The 19,276-nt window shown below is 52.3% G+C and overlaps 3 protein-coding genes across 3 annotated transcripts; 2 read left to right on the forward strand and 1 right to left on the reverse strand.

The window, feature by feature from the left end:
• Positions 1 to 3,521: 3,521 nt before the first annotated feature.
• SLS55_008415 (uncharacterized protein) lies at positions 3,522 to 5,156 on the reverse strand (the record flags this gene model as incomplete). The annotated part of the gene is made up of 1 exon (XM_066779826.1): positions 3,522 to 5,156. One exon carries the CDS (start codon positions 5,154 to 5,156, stop codon positions 3,522 to 3,524), a length of 1,635 nt encoding a protein of 544 aa, XP_066630630.1.
• A 1,657-nt stretch (positions 5,157 to 6,813) lies between these two features.
• SLS55_008416 (uncharacterized protein) lies at positions 6,814 to 10,910 on the forward strand (the record flags this gene model as incomplete). Its single annotated transcript, XM_066779827.1, has 2 exons — positions 6,814 to 6,818; positions 7,055 to 10,910. 2 exons carry the CDS (start codon positions 6,814 to 6,816, stop codon positions 10,908 to 10,910), a joined length of 3,861 nt encoding a protein of 1,286 aa, XP_066630631.1.
• Positions 10,911 to 18,008: 7,098 nt separating this feature from the next.
• Positions 18,009 to 19,016, forward strand: SLS55_008417 (uncharacterized protein; the record flags this gene model as incomplete). The annotated part of the gene is made up of 2 exons (XM_066779828.1): positions 18,009 to 18,016; positions 18,236 to 19,016. 2 exons carry the CDS (start codon positions 18,009 to 18,011, stop codon positions 19,014 to 19,016), a joined length of 789 nt encoding a protein of 262 aa, XP_066630632.1.
• Between the last annotated feature and the right edge of the window lie 260 nt (positions 19,017 to 19,276).

The following is a 19,276-nucleotide window of genomic DNA, read 5'->3' on the forward strand; positions in this document are numbered from 1 at the left end:
CTCTACAGCTCCTTCGCGCAGCCGATGGCTAGCGTGGATCTTTTTTTGCTCATGTCATGGGTAGTTGAAGCCATTGTCCGGACGTGTATGTAGAATTTTTAATTCGACATTCTCGTCCGGATCATAGCTTTAACTACCTATGTAATTTTTTTTTTCTCTAAGAATGAGCTAAGGCATAGTTACGCCATGTTCTGCTATTCTTCGCGCTAGCCATCGGCTGCAAGAGGGGGCTGTAAGCAGCTCGTTTCTTGACACTTCCACTACCGTCCTTTCGTACCTTCGTTACCGCTTTCATGCCCTCGAGCCACCTCTCCGGCTTTCGTCCAAATAGCAGTGCACCCGTAAACACCAATTCCAAAGGTACCGCAGCAGCCCAGAACACCCAAAACTTATCCTTCCCTGGCAAATAGTCATCCCCCATGGACAGTAGACTTGTGACAAGCGTTGCGGGGAAGATGATGCTGGCGAAAAGAGAGAGACGCAGTCCAAACTCGCTGTCTTTGACACTCTTAAACGCCATGTGCAAGCTCTCTAACTCGTTGGCCATGCCGCTGAGCCCAGCAATGCGGTCGCAGAACGGGCGAAGCCTCGCTTGGATTGTGATGAAGTTCATTTGCGCATCCCTGATTGCTTGCGGCATGTCCTCGTTGACGGCTTCGGCACCAATGATCAGGCCGAGTCTTTCCATGTTCAAAGTCATGGCTCGCTCGAAGTGGTAGAGCTGTTTATTCATGTAGTTCATGTCCATCGTGGACTTCGTGATTTCCAGCAGCTCTTTTTTCCACTCGTTGCCGGTCGTTTCGAAATTAATTGTCTGTTCATGGTCGTCGGCAATGTATTCGCTTTGTGCTACGCCGCGCTCAATGAGATCAAGCTGGGCCGTCCAAAGAGTTGCCAGGTATCCGAGGAGATAGTGGGCTGTGTTGACAGAATGCTCTCGTTGCCGATGAAATCAGACCTTGGTCTGCCAGCTTCGTCCAATGAAATACAATCTCATCCAATGGCGAGCTCAAATTCCTGTCTGAGGAATGTTTCAGGATCTCAGCTCTGACGTTGTCCTCGTCGGATGCCAAAGATGTCTCGGCTAATGTCGAACTACCGCCGTGGTAGGCTGTACTAGAGTCCGTCCCAAGCTCGTATTAATCGTCGTCTCGAGCTCCCCACAGGTCTTGAAGGCCTGGTGCATCTGGGGATCTTGTAGGATCATGCAGCATGGCAGACATGGCGGAGGGCTCGATTAATTCGATCATATTGACACGGGAGCTCGAGAGGTCGACATTAAGATTGTTTGAGTTATTGAAGTCATTTGCACATATCATGTGTTCAACTTCTGCTAATTTTATCATGTATACCACATTTTGCTGCACTTACATTACCGAGTCCGTAGTTCATCAGATTGAGGACAAATGTACTCTCAAGGACTGACTATCCGGCAAAGGTAAGCTGCAGAAGGCCGCTGCTATAACTGTGGGGAGGGCACTGTGGAAAAAAAAAAAGTAATGGTCGTAGCACCTACCGACAGGTATAAGGTCGAAGTCCGTGCATCGCCACGCTCTCATCACAAATAACAGGCACAGCGACTAGGAGGAGCTCGTTTTTTCAATTATGTGACTCCGTAGCTTAATCGGTCCCGGGCGGAGTTGCTATGCTGGAAAACCCCACCTGGCAACGGCAAGCCGCGGACGGACGCTGCCAAGCCGTGCCAGCGGCACTCCCGGGAGAAAGGTAAAAGCTGTAGCACCTAGCAACGGGAGCAAAGTCAAAGTAGACACGTCTTGCTTTTGGACGCTATTAACGTTAGCAGGCGCAATATCGGCGTGGTCGAACAGAGCATCCGGTCCTCCGTTTGGGCATCGATTCGATCGACCCTACTACGGCTACGCCACTGGTCGGAAGCAACAGGCACAGCGACTTAGAAAAGATTGTTCCTCCATCACACAAACTGCCGCTCGGAAGGCACACTGGGAGGTGGACATAGCGTAGCTCAGCACACCTTGAGGCATTCCGCGACCTCCTTCTTTCTATTGATGACTTCAGTAGCATACCAAGCAACGGCGCGGCGAAATCCATTTCGATCCTTCTATCTTGCCGCACCCTCTACAGCTTCTTCCTTGCCCTCAACCCTACTGCGCCGCCGTTGCACAGTGGAACCCACAGCATCCATCTCACCGCACCCGTCTCACCACCGTATCTCCTCAGGCGCCGCCTAACCCAAACCGGTACTTGCTCACTATGCCCTGTACTACACAACTTGTAATACACCGTAGCTACTAGCGCCCGCAAGATGTCAGCTCTGTGATAGGCAGCTAGAGCCTAGAAAATTGCACGCAGGCGGTCTTCAGCTGGCTGCACAACTCGGACGATTTTACTTCTGACCCGCGTCTCAGCCCAGCTGCACCTCTCCACATGGTTGAGTCACGGCATACCACAAGATTCCGTGCTTGTTTGGTAGTTGCTGTGTCCTCAAAAGCAAGAGACTGACAAGAATCAGCCGCACTGAACACGCTACAAAAGCCCGCGGGACGCACGCTGTGAGAATGAAATGATTCGCCGGCACCGCGCTGGCTGCTCTCTGGAACAATACGGTGGGTATTTTTTTTGATGTACTGATTCGCTGCCAAGCCTGGTAGACTGCGTATCGAAGACGAGTGACGCATAACCTCCAGGCGCATCCAGAGTTTCCCGGTGCTATGCGAACAAGACATTTTTCAGATGCACAGCAGATGGCGCAAGGCGTCCATCAGCCTGAGTTGCCCGATGGTGTTGCGCGAACACGTCACTTGTAAGATACACAGCAGATTATGCCCCGCCCTTCGAGGCCGCCTTGTGAGGCCGCCCCGCGAGGCCGCCCCGCTGTGCAACCCACTAGTCCTTTGGCAGCTGAATTTGCCGACTGTTCAGCCTCGAGACGTGCAAATCTGTGGTATCCCCCCCAAGCGACTGCCCGAGTCCCCGATCTTCCTTCCCTTGGCCCCGTTTTCAGTTGCTGTATCGTAGTACAGATCTCGATCATGCCGCGGGATGAGGAGCATGGCTGCCTGAAACCGACGTGTTGGTACAGCTGTATCCGCCTTGTACGTTGCTTTCGTTACTCTGGCTCATGGCTGAATCTGTAAGGAGCCTCGTGGCCTAGAATAAGGCAGCTGAAGCAATTACGCTTTCACATGTTCGTAACTGGATATTTTATGAAGCTCAGTAACGATAGACTCTCTGGGAAGTTGGCTGGTTGGATTAGCAAAGTGTTTTCATTGTAGTATGGGAGAATTCGCAGGTCACTATAACCCCGCGAGCTTTTTTTTTTTTTTTTTTTGGCTCGATTGCGGTGATGAAGTAATGAGATGCGCTGATAATGGTAAGAACCGGTGAATGTGTTGGCCACACGTCTTCATCCCAGACTTGGACAAGCCATATGGCATTTTAAGATTGAACGTTTTGACGCGAAATCTGTACTTCAGTCACGATAATAGCAATGCAGCATACGTCCTATATATTTCAAAAAGAGAAAGCTAGCATTATGGCACCTACGCCTTACAAGCACTCAATAGGTCCAAGACATTTTCGGTGTACTGCTGGGCGAAAAATAAGTCGCCCTCCTCATCATCTGGGAGATCAGACTTGAGCAGTTTCATAACTGCAGTCTGATACTTGGTTCCCATCCTCCAACCAAGATCTGGCGCCACTTTCTCCGTCATGTGCTTCCGCCACCCCTCACGGTTCACCGGTAACTTCTGCATCTTGTCCTTTGGCACGTCTACTACCATCTTCCAACGCCCAATTTCGCACAGTACGACGCCCAAGCTGTACAGGTCACGCTTCTTGGAGAAGCCTTGGTCCGCGTCAGGATGGTAATAGTGTTGCAGGTTTTTGTCTTCGAGTGGGCTTTGCGAGAAGGATTCCGCTTGCAGCGGGCGGGAGTATTGAAATCCGGTGATGAAAGGTTCCGTGACCGTGATGCCCCGATTGTCGGTTCGCTCGAGGAAGACGATGCTGCCGCTATGGAGGCCCTTGTGCAGCCACTTTGCAGCGTGAAAGAGGCTAAAGGCCTGTGCCAGAGTACACGCTAGCTGGAAGCGGTCGCCAAGTGAAGGTATCGGCGTGTTCCGGTAGTCCTTGATGAGCGCACTCAGTGTCCTTGGGGGATGGTCGCGTAGATTCCCGTCGTAGAGGGTCTGCGTTTGAACCTGCGGAAGCCCGAATACGTAGCCAATGCGCTTGACTCCATTGTCCCTTTCGTATTCAAAGTCCTCGTAGACTCCATGGCAAGGTGGCAGGCGGAGTGACGGCTCGCTAACTTGCTTGAGGAGTTGGCCCAATGAGTCGATGCGCTCAACGTATTTCCTTGATTCGGAACTTGCATTGAAAGTGTTCCACTCAACCCACACGGCATGCACACTTCTGTCCGGTCCGGTTAAGTACCCAAGAGTTGACGATCCCGCAAGGAACTCCAGCCGCTGAGTGGTTCTGGCTGAAGGTAAGCGAGGGGCCAGAAGCGCATCCTCCGGTTGCAACAATGATTTCGCCCGAGCCGATAGTGCCAGACCCCGATCAAAGTTGCCTTCGGGACTATACAGTATCTTGAGAAGCCCAGGATCGTCCACTGACAACAACACATGCGATGACAGGGTCTTCTCGAGTAGCCGTGGCTCATCGCGGTCGAGGCTGAACTTTTCCAAGTCTCCGATGAGCTTTTGAAGCTTCGAAACAATATCTTCAAACTCCTTCTTTCTCTTTAGCGTCCAGAGGAACCTTGCCGTGGGTATTACTGAGATTCTTGCAAGTGTTCGAGCGAGAGCGCCGCGTGTATGGAGGTTGTCGTCTATGTCCAAATCCGGGAGTGTCGCCATGTTGATGTTATGCTTCTCTACCAGTGCATCGGCCTTTTTGTTCAGCTGGAGGATTTGGCCGAGGATACGCACTATGATTTCTTTGATTTCGTCTGGTTTGTCTCGAAGCGTGCATTGCCACGGCTTGTCCGCATCATTGGCTTTGCAAAATTTGCCCCAACGCTGTAGCCGTGTCTTCTCAATGTGGTAGCTGAGTGCAAGGTATCCAGAGCTTGCCGTTTCGTCGTCAAAGAAGCTTCCAATCCACAGTGCTGTATCGACAGCGCCTTTGAAGGCGAGAAGGATCCCGACAATGCCGACGACGGGGTCCATGGTTGATGCGATGGACCGGTGGTAGTGAAAAGCCTTGAAATGTAAAGTAATGGCAATGGATGAATGCTGTTGATATAGTGGTAGTGGTTGCTGAGGGAGAGGCTTAAGGCGTCAGCTCGAGGCTGTTATCGACCTCGGCAGGTGATCTTGTGACCGCGGATGAGCTAAGATACTACCGGTCTGTTAGTGAGACATCTTGTACTACTTTCAAATGCACGCATGATCAAAGTGGTTAGCGCGCCTTGGTAGTGACATGTGTCACAAAGCAAGGCGGTCGAAGGTGGGTGCACGGCGTTGCATGCATGATGTTGCAACCCGCCACGGGCGTATAGGGCGGCGTGGTCTTACATCTGGCCCCGGCAACACAATCCGTGACTTCAATGCTGACAATACGCTGCCCACAAAAAATCATCTATAATAAGTGGTTTGGTCTGCTCGCTGAAACTCCTCTTTCGACCTCGTTGCTCGTTGCAATCAATCCGAGTATTCTCATACCCACACCATGTCCTCGATCTCCTTGGACCGTTCCAGCAAAACGGTTAACCAAGGAGACACCCTACCTGGGCTCAAGAGATCCCCACCATCTGGTGATGGCAGCAGCCGTTCTACTCAAGGGAGTGACTTCAAGGCCGTCCTTGAAGCAGCCACGCAGTATGGGATTCCCTCTGTCCATATTGGCCACGTGGGCATTGGCGAGGGCAAGAACGAGGCGCTCGTACTTGGAAGTGGGATGACTGCGCAGGTCGTCCAGCATGTCACCGATGACACAACAGAAATGGTGGTGCCGCCGAACTCAACTGTTGCCCTGAAGATTTTCCGCCTGCGCAGGAGTGATGGTCAGTCAGCAAGAACGGCTCGTCAGAACGTCTACGACAATATCCTCAGAGAGATCAAGGCCTTTTGCCACTCCTCCTTCTCCGGACACCCCAACATTGTACGGCTCCTCTTTGTTGGTTGGCGCATGGATGATCCGCTCCCAGTCCTTGCCATGGAGCTGGGAACTCATGGATCTTTAGACCACGTGATAAAAGAATCAGGGCCAGGTCTCTCGAATTCGCAGAAACAGCACGTCACTGTCGACATTGCACTAGGTCTTTTCGCGATTCACCATGCCGGATTCCTTCACGGCGACCTCAAGCCGGACAACATCATCATATTGGGCCACTCCGACCCCGATCGTCAGGTCATTGCGAAACTCACTGATTTCGGCGGCAGCCTTCAAGCCACCGACCAGGCTACTGGAAAGCCCGTTCACATGACTCCCTTGTGGTGCGCTCCAGAGGTGCTCAACAAGGATTCGGACATTGATTGGAAAAAAGCAGATGTGTACTCATACGGGTTGATTGTGGGTAGCATTTGGGCTAGGGCAGATGCTGGCTTCGGTTTTGGAAGACTTGAACAACCAAGCTCAAGCTTCCTAGCAGCTTTCATACCAATCAGTATGGAGGAGCGAGACATCAACGACTTACTGTGGTGTTTGAAAGGCGACAATACCATCGTGTCCGCCTTATCAGAGCGCCTCGCCAGGTTAGGAGTGGATGATGACGAGCTACTCGATATGTTAACCTCTACCCTACAATCGCATTTCTGGATGCGACCAGACACAGACAGCCTGACTCACAAACTCACGTCACTTGCCGCACGGATTGGACGAAACATGCAGTAAGTAGATCGTTCCCTACATTCTCTGCCTAGTTATCTCTCTCTCTCTCTCTCTCTTCAGATCTCTCTTCCACACTTGTGTTGATAGAGTTTCGTAACCGCTGACATCGAATAAGTGCAGAGAAGGATGCTACTTTACGTGGTTATGATCGATTGAGCGCCGACGCATCTCAGGTATGGGCTCTAAGAAATATACCATGTAGGATTCACAGGCTAACACCGCATTAGCCCTTAAGATGGCTCACCGGGACAACGTCATTTACCTATCTGGCTATCGTCATTCGACAGCTAGAGTTGGAACTTCGAGAATTGGACGAGTCAATTGAATATGTGCCCATCACCGACGATATTCCCGATCAATTTCCCGAAGGATTATCCTCCGTCGATTTCGTACGGGTGTTGAAGAAATTCATGCTCCGGGCTCTATCTGGTGGCTCTAAGGACGTTGCCGCCAAGGGTCATGTATCCTATGGTCTAGGCCTGGTTAAATTGCTTGAGCCAGGCTTGTCCTTGGATCGCGAAAAGGGCATCGAGTACATGCGTGCGGGTGCACTTCACGGAAATGGCCCTGCAATCTTCGATGCCACTTTGATGCTTGAAGGCACGCACCTGGAGTCAAACTACCCTGTCCGGTTCTACCTCACCTTGCTCGCATTCTCCCACTCAAACAGGGCAATGCAAATTCTCTCCGTACGCTGGCCATCGCTCTGGAACATCATACGGAAGTTCATTCGGGAAATGTCCTTCGCATACGTCCAGGCGGGAGGCGAAGTTAGTCCAGGCAGTAACGATTTTCTGGCTTCGAGGTTCGCACTGTATCTCCGCCATCGACAGCCTCTCGAGAGGCAACTCACCTTGCATGAAAGCCTCACGTTTGGAGCGGTTGAAGAAGTTGAGAAGGCCCTGAATGGCTCCATCCTTGTTTCTGACTGGGATGAGACTCTACCCGGTCTTTTGCACAAACTCTCTTTCCTTCCCGACGCCGAGGCTTCCTCATTTGCGAGGGTTGCTTACGAGAAAGGTGCTAGGCTGGATTTCTTTGCTCCATCCGAGTCCCCTATCATGGAGGGGGGGAAAGGACTAGGTCATTTGCAAGCCTCTTGCTCCCCCCTGTCTTCAGCCATCCGACGCGGCAAGCCAACTCTCGCTTTAGCAATCTTCTGCATCCACATCGAGTTTGATGCGCCCATCCCGGACCTTTTCAGGGCTTTGCAGCTCAGCTTCGCACTTTTGTACCACGAGATCAGCGAGATCCTTCTCCAGCTATTGTATCAGAACCCTGAAATGTGTCAGAATGGCCCAAACAACTCTACGGCCATGGGAGTCAACCTACATCAGATCATGTCTGTCACTCCATCCAGTACCAAAATCACAGACGCGGAACTTGAGAGGCGAGCCCTGCACGGTGGCCAGTACGATAGTGCATACGCCAAGACGCTTCAAGTCATCCTCGCCGAAGGTTTTGATCCGACTGAAGGATCCATTGACACTTGTCCCCTCTTTCTGGCCTTCCGCCACGATGACGTGGTTGGCGCCAGGACATATGTTCAGCATATCCAGAGCAGAGGTCTAGATGTTGTGGCTCGTCTGAACAATCCCGGGAATACGTCAGAACGCAACGACATTACGGCCTTGTCAATGTGCATCTTCTACGGTTCTCTGCGCTGCTTTGAGTTTCTGCTCAAAGAATATCCGCAACTACTTACGATGAATGACCAAGTATCGGACACCGGAATACTACAGGAAGCTTGCTCTGACCAAACGGATACACGTTTCATCAGCTTGCTTCTAGAAGCCGGTTGCGACGTCATTACCGGCGACAGAGGTCATGTTACTCCACTTCATGCAGCTTTGAGGCACATGAATATTGCTGCGGCAGACATAATTGCATCCCACTGTTCAGATGAGCAGTTAAGGACGCTACTTGGCCGCGACCTAACAACGGGCTGGTCGATATTCTCTTATCTCCTGTTTTTCCGCTACGATTGCAAGGGACAGCAGATGTTTCCACCGCCTAGGCTGATCGCTAGTTTCCAATGGCTTGCCGACCATGCAGGTACGCACTTTTCCGGCCCTCGGGATGATCCCTGCTTCAAATTCATCATTGGCAAGGCAAGGCCGTCTTCCCGAAATGATCAAATACTCGACCTGGAGCTATTTGGGTTTCTTCTTGAGTTGTATTACAACAAAATGAAATCTAAGCGCTGGGAAAGCTCCATAGTGCACTCAGCATCGAGTAACGGCCATGTCGAAATTGTCAAGCTGCTCATTTCGCAGGGTTTCGACGTTGATGCTTGTTCGGACGCAACTCAGTTCCCGCCTGAACTGAACACGGCTGAGGGATTCACAGCGCTCGATCTCATATCTCTGTTAACAGCTAGACCTGCAATGCCCATCAACATTCGTCAGGGGCCTTTGCATGGCATCAAGGAGTGGATTGCTGATATGGAGGAGATCAAAAGCCTGCTTGCGGCAAAAACTAAGCACTCCAAGGCTTCCCGGGTCGAAAAGCTTTACTGCTACCTGAAACGCGTTGATGAGCTCATGCTCAATGGAGGAATTGACAAAATTCACGAGGTTTTGCGCTTGGACGATACAAGGCGTGTAAAGTTCAACGATTTCAATACGCAGTTGCTAAGCAGAGAACCACCATCCTGGCCAGTACCGGTACCGAGCCATCAAAATGACTCCCCGACAGAATCAGCGCTACCGCCTCTAGATTCGCAAGATGCAGCGGAATTCTGGACCAGGATGGTCAGTGGCACAGAACGGCATCAGAGGAGGAACAATACCGGGAAGAAAGAGGAACAGGTGAATGCCGGATTTCTCCAGCAGAACAGAAGAACTGCCCGTGAAAGGAAGCAGAGGTGGCGCCTTCCCCCGGACTGGGACTTCATTGGTTTTATCAAGATCAAAGAAGATTACGGCCAGTGGAGAACCCTCTTCCAAGACTGCAAGTCCGGCGACCTCACGTTTCAGAAACCCGAACTTTACCGTGGAGAAAAAGTGGCACTTTCTACGAGTAGATCTCTACCTCCGGCATTACCACAGCGGACACCTACCCTTCGGCTGAGGGAAACGGAAGATTGCGTCATCGAAACACACACATCACTCGACTGGCACAAGATTCAGAAGCTGATTCAACCACTGCGGATTTTTGGTATGAAGACACGCAGGATTCCTGCGGAAAGTGCCCTTGATTACGTCGATGACAAAGGCAACACACCGCTTCATATATATGCCAGATTGGGAGTAACAGAGGGCTTGAAAGCATTCATTCAGGCAATATCCGACATTGAATGTGAGAATAACAGTGGTCTGACTGCCCTGCAGGTCGCAGTGGCCTGCAACAGGCTCGAAGTCGTGCGGATATTGCTGGATCATGGTGCACAGTCAGAGAGGCTGGATGCGACGACGGGGCTTCTACCACTTCATATCAGCACTCTGAACAGGGCCCCTGATGTGGCACGACTCCTTCTCAAGGCCGGTGCAAACCCTGATGGGGAAAGCGTAGAGGGAATCCCCGTAATCCACTTCTGCTTGTCGAACTGCGACAGTGCTGAGATGGTACAAGTCTTGATCGATGGTGGGGCCGATGTAAACTTGCTGGTTGGAACGGATACGCCTCTTTCTCTCGCAGTCGCCAATTCCAGAGAGGATTCACTCAAAGCATTACTGTCAGCAGGTGCAGCAATGAACGCCACCCGCGATCCGGAAGATGATGAGAGTTTGCTCCACATTGCTGCTCAGGAGGGCAGTATGGGGATTGCAGAGATCCTACTTGATCATGGCGCCGACATCAATAGGAGGGATCGCAGCTTGAAAACTCCTATTATTGATGCCATTCTGTGTGGGCAACGGGACATGATCCAGTTTTTTTGCTCCCGGGGCGTGGATCCGAGTGTGATTCCTGAGTTCCAATTCTTCCGAAGAACAAGAGAGGACAAAATTGAGCAGCTGTTCATTCATGTAGGAGACGGTGAGCGAGTCTCTCCAGAACGGTTAGAGGAAGGAGAAGGAGATCAATATGGAGGGTGGGAGGAGTGGGAACCGGTGACAGTCACCGAAGCAGAGCAGGGGACCACAGAGTAGTGTTTGGAATAACTGCATCCATTAACGATTCTCAAGTTGCACGTCTTCTTTAGCATGATGTTAGGCACGTATGTATTCTACGAGAAATTGCTAGGGCTAGGTAGTTCCGCTTGAAGTCAAATTGTGTGGCCAATCCTACCGTCGCATCCGAGGCCGAGCGGAAAGGCAGCGGCCTCTTCTTTGGCGAAAGTGGGGGGCGGGAAAGGAAATAGAGCGGCCAAATCTGTACGCTTATATGTTGCTGACCAGGACTCTGTCCGATCTATTCGATGAAGAGATTATTGCCGACAGCAGATGGTTTTGGTACTGTCCCATCCAACGGAGGGAGTCAACCTTGCAGAGCACCACGCCCGTAGATTCTTATTTCTCACACATCTGCGAGAGGACTTCCTGGATAATTTACACTTCTTCTGTGCACACGGAAGAGAGTTGGAGGTGCTCAAAGTTACAGTAGATCTGAGACAAAGTGGAGACGAGACTGGCCCAGCTATGGATTGAGAGCAGGCAATTCCTTTCTTCATTATGCAAATCGATCCATCTACGCCGCGCAGAACCTTGACTAGTGGCCGGAGGGACCAGGGAAAAGGCAAAAAAGAATCATGGATGCAAAGTAAAGATGTGGGTTTTGACAATAGAGCGGTTCCACGCCTGCCTTAGGGCGTGGTCATTGCGAAGCTTGAGCGCTGGCGGCAGGGCCTCGATCCAACATCTGAGCGAAGAAAGCAAGCATGTCGCCGGGAGGTAACCTCATGCCAGCATATTACAAATTCTTCGATTCGGCTGAGCTCCGCGCACAGCTACGTCATATCACAACAGGCTATGGCCGAGTCGTTTACTCGCTCAAATCTCTTAGTTCTGACTACCTGATGTCCCGTACCGACACGGAGATGCCAAGCTCGTTGAAGAAGACATCCAACAGCGCTTCTGCAGCTACACTCGGTGGGGATTTCAGGGCCGTTCTGGAGCTGGAAGCCATATCCACCTGGCCGAGAAGCAGGCAAGTCTCTCGGTGGGTGGAGTTGTAGCAGGAGGGTAGGCCAGAGCTCAACGATCGCCGATGTAGCCACACAGGACTTGGTCACAGGGAGGAAGGAATGCTTCGGGAGATACTATGGCTTGCTGACTGTCTGGCGATCGTCCCTTGTGTATGTCATTTCCAGCTTGGCGGGACACTTGCTGTCCCAGGCACGATGACTGTACCGGTTTCTTCAGCCGCTGCTTCTGACGTGGATACAGGCGAGTTCAAGACTCATCTTCAGACCTTTTTCGAGCTGATCACTGCTAAGCCATTTTACATTGGCGCACGCAATACCGACGCCTGGAGAGTCCACTCACACTTTAAATTTCAGCCAGAACAGAAACACCTTTAGTGATGAGACGCCGAAAGCGTATGGCAACGGCATTTTTTGGTGGGGTTGATGGTACAACAAATCCCACGTTCGTATCGCTTGCAGGGCTCCAACGCCTTCCATGATCAGAAAGCGACCCAGATCATCAATTTTGACCCCAAGACTGGGCAATCAAGAGTCGTATGAGGTGTAAAGAAGGTGTGCCAAAGGCGGCTGAGGAGCACATGAAGCGGGTGACCGGCACAAGGCGAACGACAAAAATTCCATCCAGAGAATCTGTCATGTGGAGGTCGCTGCAGTTTTTTTCTTCGAGGAGGCTACATGATGATTTTCGCGTTGATCTTAGCAGCGTTGAGCAGAGATCTACACCTCGTTTCCCGCACGAGGGAAACGTAAGACATGGATGTGTGCCATGATCGCCTGGGCCGCTCATGGGTAAGCAGGCATCTTGTCTTCCAATAAGACGCAAAGGGAACTACACAAACCGCAAAAGGAACTGTATCCACAAAATGGATGTGTGCAAGGGCTTGTGATGGGCAGTTGCTCGCAAGATCGACCTTTGCTGAAGTGGGGCTGCCGTTCGCGTGTGGCTCGGAACGGGACTTCGTACAGCTGGGAATTATGTGCACCAATAACAGTCTCTCTGCCCCTTCCGCCAAGCAACCCAGCACGACGGCGGAGTTAAGCTTCGTACAAGATGCCAAGGATTTTCTGGATCAACAACCACACCTGGAACATTTTGTTGCACGTTATCTAAGATAGCAACTAAGCCAAGGATAATGAAGGTTGCTCTCGACCATAAGACTTGGGCAGCCGGGTGACCAAAACTCGAGATGTCTTGATTTTGAATTGTACGCGGCAAGATTGTACTTCGGTCTTCTTCAAACTTCATCGCCAGCGTCTGTCAAGTTGACTGAACGCCAAGCTGTGGAGCCACACGGCCACCCGTAACCGCCTTGGCCTTCGTATTCCGTCAAGAGTCAGCTGCAGAAATCCCGTAAGGGATCAGCAGAGAGCCATTGGAACAACGGATTGCAGATCCAGACGTACTCGACACTGGGATCCACACGCAGTGGGGGCCAAACTCTATATGAATTCAGTCTAGACATGTGACTACAGACGCAGGTATCCACGACTGATTTTGAAGTCGAGCTGCGAGCCATTGTGCAAGGGCTTGCGGCAGACTGACTGTACGGCCCGTCAGAGTGACTCTCACTCCTATGCCCCCTTGAATAATACTTGATATTGACCAGAGTCGTCTGCTTTTCTAGATTGGGCATGAAATGCTGGGCCGGCAGGGACCGACATGAAGCACACCACGGGAGTCACTTGGCGCAAAACTCTTCGATGACACTCTGACGCAAACAAATAGCCGGCCCCGGCCAAGTGCGTGCGTAGAGCTTAGCCTCGTTGAGGAACGAGTGGGACATACGTGGAGAGATCGGCCTTCACGGAAGCCTCTCGATGCTCTTCACACCTCCTCAAAAGTTGCAAACGTAGAACAATACTCCTGTATGTTGTTTTTGCAACTTTGATTGTCCGCACATGAACAGGACTGATAAGTGGCAAAGTAACTGATCAGTTTCACCGTCCACGTTTGTTACCACTTGGTCTTGGAAACCACCCTCGCTTCCTACTAGTAGACCTGACGTGATAGACAACCTTGTCCTACGCCGAACCGAAGATGCAGTCAGCTTATATCGATAGTGTAGCATGCATGAGGGTGTGAACGACTCCTCCCTCCTCACACCACCAGACCGGATCCACAGTCGGCTTCCGGCTACGGACTTTGCACGAAAGAAACCAACGAAGGGAACGGCCTGACTCCAGCTCATCTATAAAAGACAGACAGATTCCCACGAAGCTGCTCATCATCCAGCACCGCTTCACTCCAGCTCAGGACGCCAAGGCAATCCAGCAACACTACACCCAATTCTTTTCCAGCCCCTCACTCCAGCAAACATGCACTTCACCGGTCTGATTGCCTCCGTCCTGGCCATTACGGCTGCCGCTGCGCCGAACGGCTGCGTCAAGAGGCAAGACAACACTACTCGTACGTTGCAGTAACTTCCCCCATACTCCTCATACTGACTCGTCAAGTGGTCAACGCCACCCCTGAACAGCTCGCTTTCGCCGTTCAGCAGGCCGACTGCGATGTCTGGGGCTGCCTCGGTGTGGTCGGGGCCGCTGCTTGCATCGCCCCCAAGATCATCGACGTCGACGTCCAGGGGGTTATTGACTGCGTCTCTGGAAACAAGGACCAGGTGAGTAGTGCCCCTGCGCTGTGTGGTATGAGCTTCGCACTGAGAGGTTACAGCTTTGTGGCTGCGCCAGTTGCATCGAGCCTCTCGGAGAGTTCCTTGTCAAGTACGACATTTGCGACGCTTGAGCGCGCAGGCAGGCCAGACTAGTCCAGTACCTCTCTTTGGTTCAATTTTCGGTTTTTGAAATTGTTGGTATCAACATCGTCACTCGCTAAGTTCGCTTGTCAAGGAGGCTCGAAGGGAAAGAACTGGGTTTGGGTTCGTTCTGCTGTAGTCACTGAGCTGGTCTCGTAAATCTGTCGTAGCAACGAATACAGACTCTACAACCCCACAGTAACTTTTCAAATTGCGTGAAAACGGTTCAAGTCAAGGAGAAGTCATTACTTTAGGGTCTGAATATTTACGAATCCACGCTGTCAGGGAGAGAAGACCCGGGCCAGAGTCTCAAGCGCCAAAGACATCGACACCATCCGCCATAACTCGCTCACGCTGTGAAACAAGCTGCTCACCCTCGAGTTGAAGACGGCGGCAGGGATGGCGGTGCCCGCAATCACTTGGAACACGGCCCACTCGGCCACCGACGAACCGGCGTCCAGCGTCGTCAGCAAGCCCGCGCCTACAGCGAGCAGCGCGTACCCGCCCACCATGATCGGCTTGTACCGGCCAGTCACAGCGATGGCGACGCCGCCCACGATGCCGGCGGGCATCAGCGGGATGACGATGGCGAGCAGGTCGACGCCGGAGCGCAGCGGCGAGGACAGGAAAATGTGACAGGTATTCATAAGGGTCCACCTTGTTCCTTGTATTTTGGTGTGGGGGAGGAGGATGAATTAGTATGCAGCACGCTGGTGTGTGTTTGTGCTTTTGGATAAAGCAATCACTACTCTGGTGGAGACGTTTAGGACGTATGAAGAGCTACTGAGCTGTACAATCGTTGCTATGTTGTACATGTGCCGGCTATCATCTGAAAGCACTGCATCGCTAAGCGAACACAGTTTCCCACCTGGGGGCCTCAAACCCGTTAATCCTGCTCAGCTGGTTTGAAACCTGATAGGAGACACCGGGCTTCATTTTCCGTACCTCCTCGGCTTTTGAGCGGATCCCAAACCACAAATGGATTGGCTTTGGATGTTTCTCGTAGCCATCGATGGTGACCACAGCGCATTCCCGAAAGTCGAGGTGCGAAGCGAGCATGGCTCCCATTGGTGCCGCAGAAATACAAATGGCGCGTTCATGTCTATCCGCAAGCGCAATGAACCACTCAGTCATTCTTCTCCCATTTCCTTGACGCCAATAAGCCGGATGCACTGCTATAGAAGTAATTTCCATTGTGCCGCAAAACAGTCTGGGAGGTTGAGAATCGTCATTACTCATCAGGCACTTTGGCGCAAGTGAGACTTACTTTTCTCTTGTCCTTTCCTCCCGACTCTCAAACGAATGCTTGAATGTTTCGGGGCAGTTATCACGACCAAGATCCTCAGGGTCGTGATAGTCGTCCCCCGGGCCTGCTCCTATAGTAATTCTCAGTCGCCGCAATCTTTCCTTCGGAACAGCATCGGACTCTCTTACCGTCCGGCAAAAATTGACCTGAGAGGGCCGGCACCGCTTTAAGGGAAAGAGAAGCAACTCCCACGATCACTCTGCCGGTTCCCGAAGAGTATCTTGGACCTTGTTCGTGCAGAGGAGGGTACGCAAGTTTCAACCCAGCAAAGACCGAATCCGATTCATTTTGCTTGAGGATGTCTTCAGCCACAACGACAACGGTGTCTGGGTCCAGGATATCTTTCGCACAGCTGGCCCGATAGCTAGCCACCGTATCTTGGAGATGAGTCTTGTACTCGGGTCGCAAGTAATGGAAGACGGGAGAATTGAAGAATGCCGCCGTGGAGACAATGCCAGTGCGAGACAAATCGGAGAGTCTTGCGAAGCGGAGATTCTCGGGCAGAGGTGGAAATGACATTGCAATTGTGAGTCTTATTGGAGATTGCATTGCAGGACTGAGTGGCTTTATAGAACCTTATGGGTATCTCCGGATGCGAAAGGCTCAGGCAAACATTGCTCGTTCGGCAGACCATTCCTTAAGATTCTAGCGGCGTTCAATCTCAACGCCATTAATTTGTCTCCCCGCACGACGTTACGCCCCGTTGTTGAGGGTTCAAGTGAGCATGCGCTGCGGCTGATTTGGAATTGACCAATGAAAAGGCTCCATTGCGTTCACTTGACCGGTCAAGCCAGCTGCACCAGTCAGCGAAGCTCTAAGAATGTGCGTTGCACAACGCGGAAGGTGGGGTCGCCAATTCCGGTTGCCTTGCAGATAAGCTGAGGCTGATCCGACTAATCTTCTCAAAAATGTGCCTGCGCGAATCATCATACGCCAAGAATCATGCACGGATGTGCTGGCAGCTCCAGGCAGCACAGCCTCGCTGTTCTGAGCGGGGTAGTTGCAAGCCGTCCCTCAGGCTCGCGTTGGGATTTGAACAACGTTCGTACTCTTAACGGCCTTGTGCTGTGAAGAAGCCATGTCCGTCATGCGTACACGACAAGACTTCTCCTCATCCGGCCATGACGTACCGTCCCATCTCATCGATGACGTCGATGGCCTCTCCAACGAGGCTTTCTTGGAACAGTCAGCGGCTCCGTTCAGCGGCGGACAAGAACGACAGGCGGCTACCACATTGCTCGAAAGCTACTCCACGTTTGACCCGCTAGGAATTATCACCGAAGACAGTGCATCCGCATCGCTGGACTGGCTGTTCGACGGTCTCTCTCCCATCAGTATCAATGGCCTTCAGCACGGGCACAATCCCGATAGTCAGTTGCACACATCCGATTACAACCATGCCGCAACATCAAGCGAGCATCTCTTCATGTCCCAAAATGATCTGCCGGACCTAGCCCTGCAACCCCAAGTGGACGAGACCGTGAGCGAAAATGCTCAGAGCAGTAGCTTCGACGAAGGCCAGCTTTCCGACCGACAAACGTCATCTATTCCCAGCTTCCGTTTCGACGACTACCTCCACCCCACGCCATTTGGCACGCCGAACAGCACACCAGAAGGAAACCGATCAAGCAATGGAAATCTGGCCGTCACCCCGGAAGGCGCTTCTTCCTGGTACATGGTATCCCCCGACGGAAGCCTAGCTGCATCGCGGTCAATCGAGAACAGCGAACGGAGCACGCCCAATAGTTTCGTCGTCGTTCCAAGCCCCGAGTCTGAGACGAGTCCTGCTGATAGAAGACTTGCATGCATCGTCCCCAAGCGGATCTTTCCCACCAGCAACAATCCGGACGCCCACACCACGGGTGCTAATGGGATACCAGACATTTTTGTGGAGAGTGTAGCTTCGCATCCGGTTTCCGAACCGATGACCCGGGACTGGAACTTTCAGGTATCGGCAACAAAGCGAAAACAGGAGGATAGTGCCAAAGCATCCCGCGCACAGGCAAAACGAGTCAGACAAATTGGGGCCTGCGTCCGATGCCACATGTACAAGTACAAGGTATATATCATTCAAGGAAGAGATGGCCAGGAATGCGCTGATTCGCAGTATACAAGTGTGACGACGGCACGCCATGCAGGAAATGCTGCCACGACCAAACAACCCACCGTCTCTTCTTCCAGCCCTGTTCACGGCAAGACATACTCGATGCCATCCTAGTGCGCCATGGTGAGTTCCGTACTTCTCCCTCCGTCCGTGTCTCTCGCTGACAGTTTGCCGCGCAAAGGAAACGGAAAGTTCGGCCAGGAAAGAGTCTCCTTCCGGAAATACCTCTGGACCAACCCGAAGTCCGGGCCACGGACGGTCGAGATGTGCTGGACGCTCCCCGGCAACATCTCGCGGCCGATCGAAGGTCTGCGAGTGCCGTGCCACGAGTTCCTCCCGTCCAACGGCGACATAACAGCCGAGAACTGGCAAGTCGGCGGCAAAGTCACCACCGTCGACCTGCCCCGCTTCGCATGCGCGGACGAGGACGCTCTCGGCAAGATCGTCGACAACATGGTCGAGCGCAACCGCGCTGCCGTCGACCAACGGATTGCCCAGAGCATCACCGACCCGCTCGTCCGCGAAACGCTCGCCGAGGCGCACAGAGCCGCGCCACGGAGCACCATGGTCCGCTTGGCGCTGCGCATCCGCTCCACTGCGGCCTTCTGTCAGGGCTGGGGCAGCATCACCGGCGCCGAGACGCTGGGGACGCCCGAGGTCGACAACGCCGAGCGCGGCTACTGCGGCAGGAGGCCCATCTCGCCGGCACTGTGCCATCAACTGGACGTCGTGTTTTTGGAGATGATGGAGCGTGACGAGAAGGCACTGGTCAAGGAGTTGAAGAAGGCCGTGTTTCAGAAGAACCCGAAGCCTTGGTACGACATCTTCTTGGCTTATTTTGTCATCATGTGGCATCTCAAGTACATTCACGGACAGGCCGTGGGGTTCATGAAGTCTCAGGAGCGGACTGTAAGTTTGTCAGCCAAGATCCCTGGGGTGGTTTGCTGACCGTTTAGAAAGAATACAGAAACCAATGTCAGGTTTGTTGTGAGTTCGATGGTCAACGAGTGGGAGAACTCGGCGGGCAACATGCTTTACCACTTCCGCTATGTCCTTCGTGCGTTCCTCCCGTTTCAGAAAGCGAGGGAAGATATGGCCTCTGTCAGGAAGCAGGGAAACCTGGACGAGCAGGCCGTTCGTTACTTAAAGAGAGCAGTAAGCTTGCTGGATGAAAGAGGTAAGGATATTTCCATTCTGGTATTAACGGT

The sequence above is a fragment of the Diplodia seriata genome (genome assembly GCF_021436955.1).
Source record: "Diplodia seriata strain FDS-637 chromosome Unknown scaffold_8, whole genome shotgun sequence".
NCBI lineage: Eukaryota > Fungi > Ascomycota > Dothideomycetes > Botryosphaeriales > Botryosphaeriaceae > Diplodia > Diplodia seriata.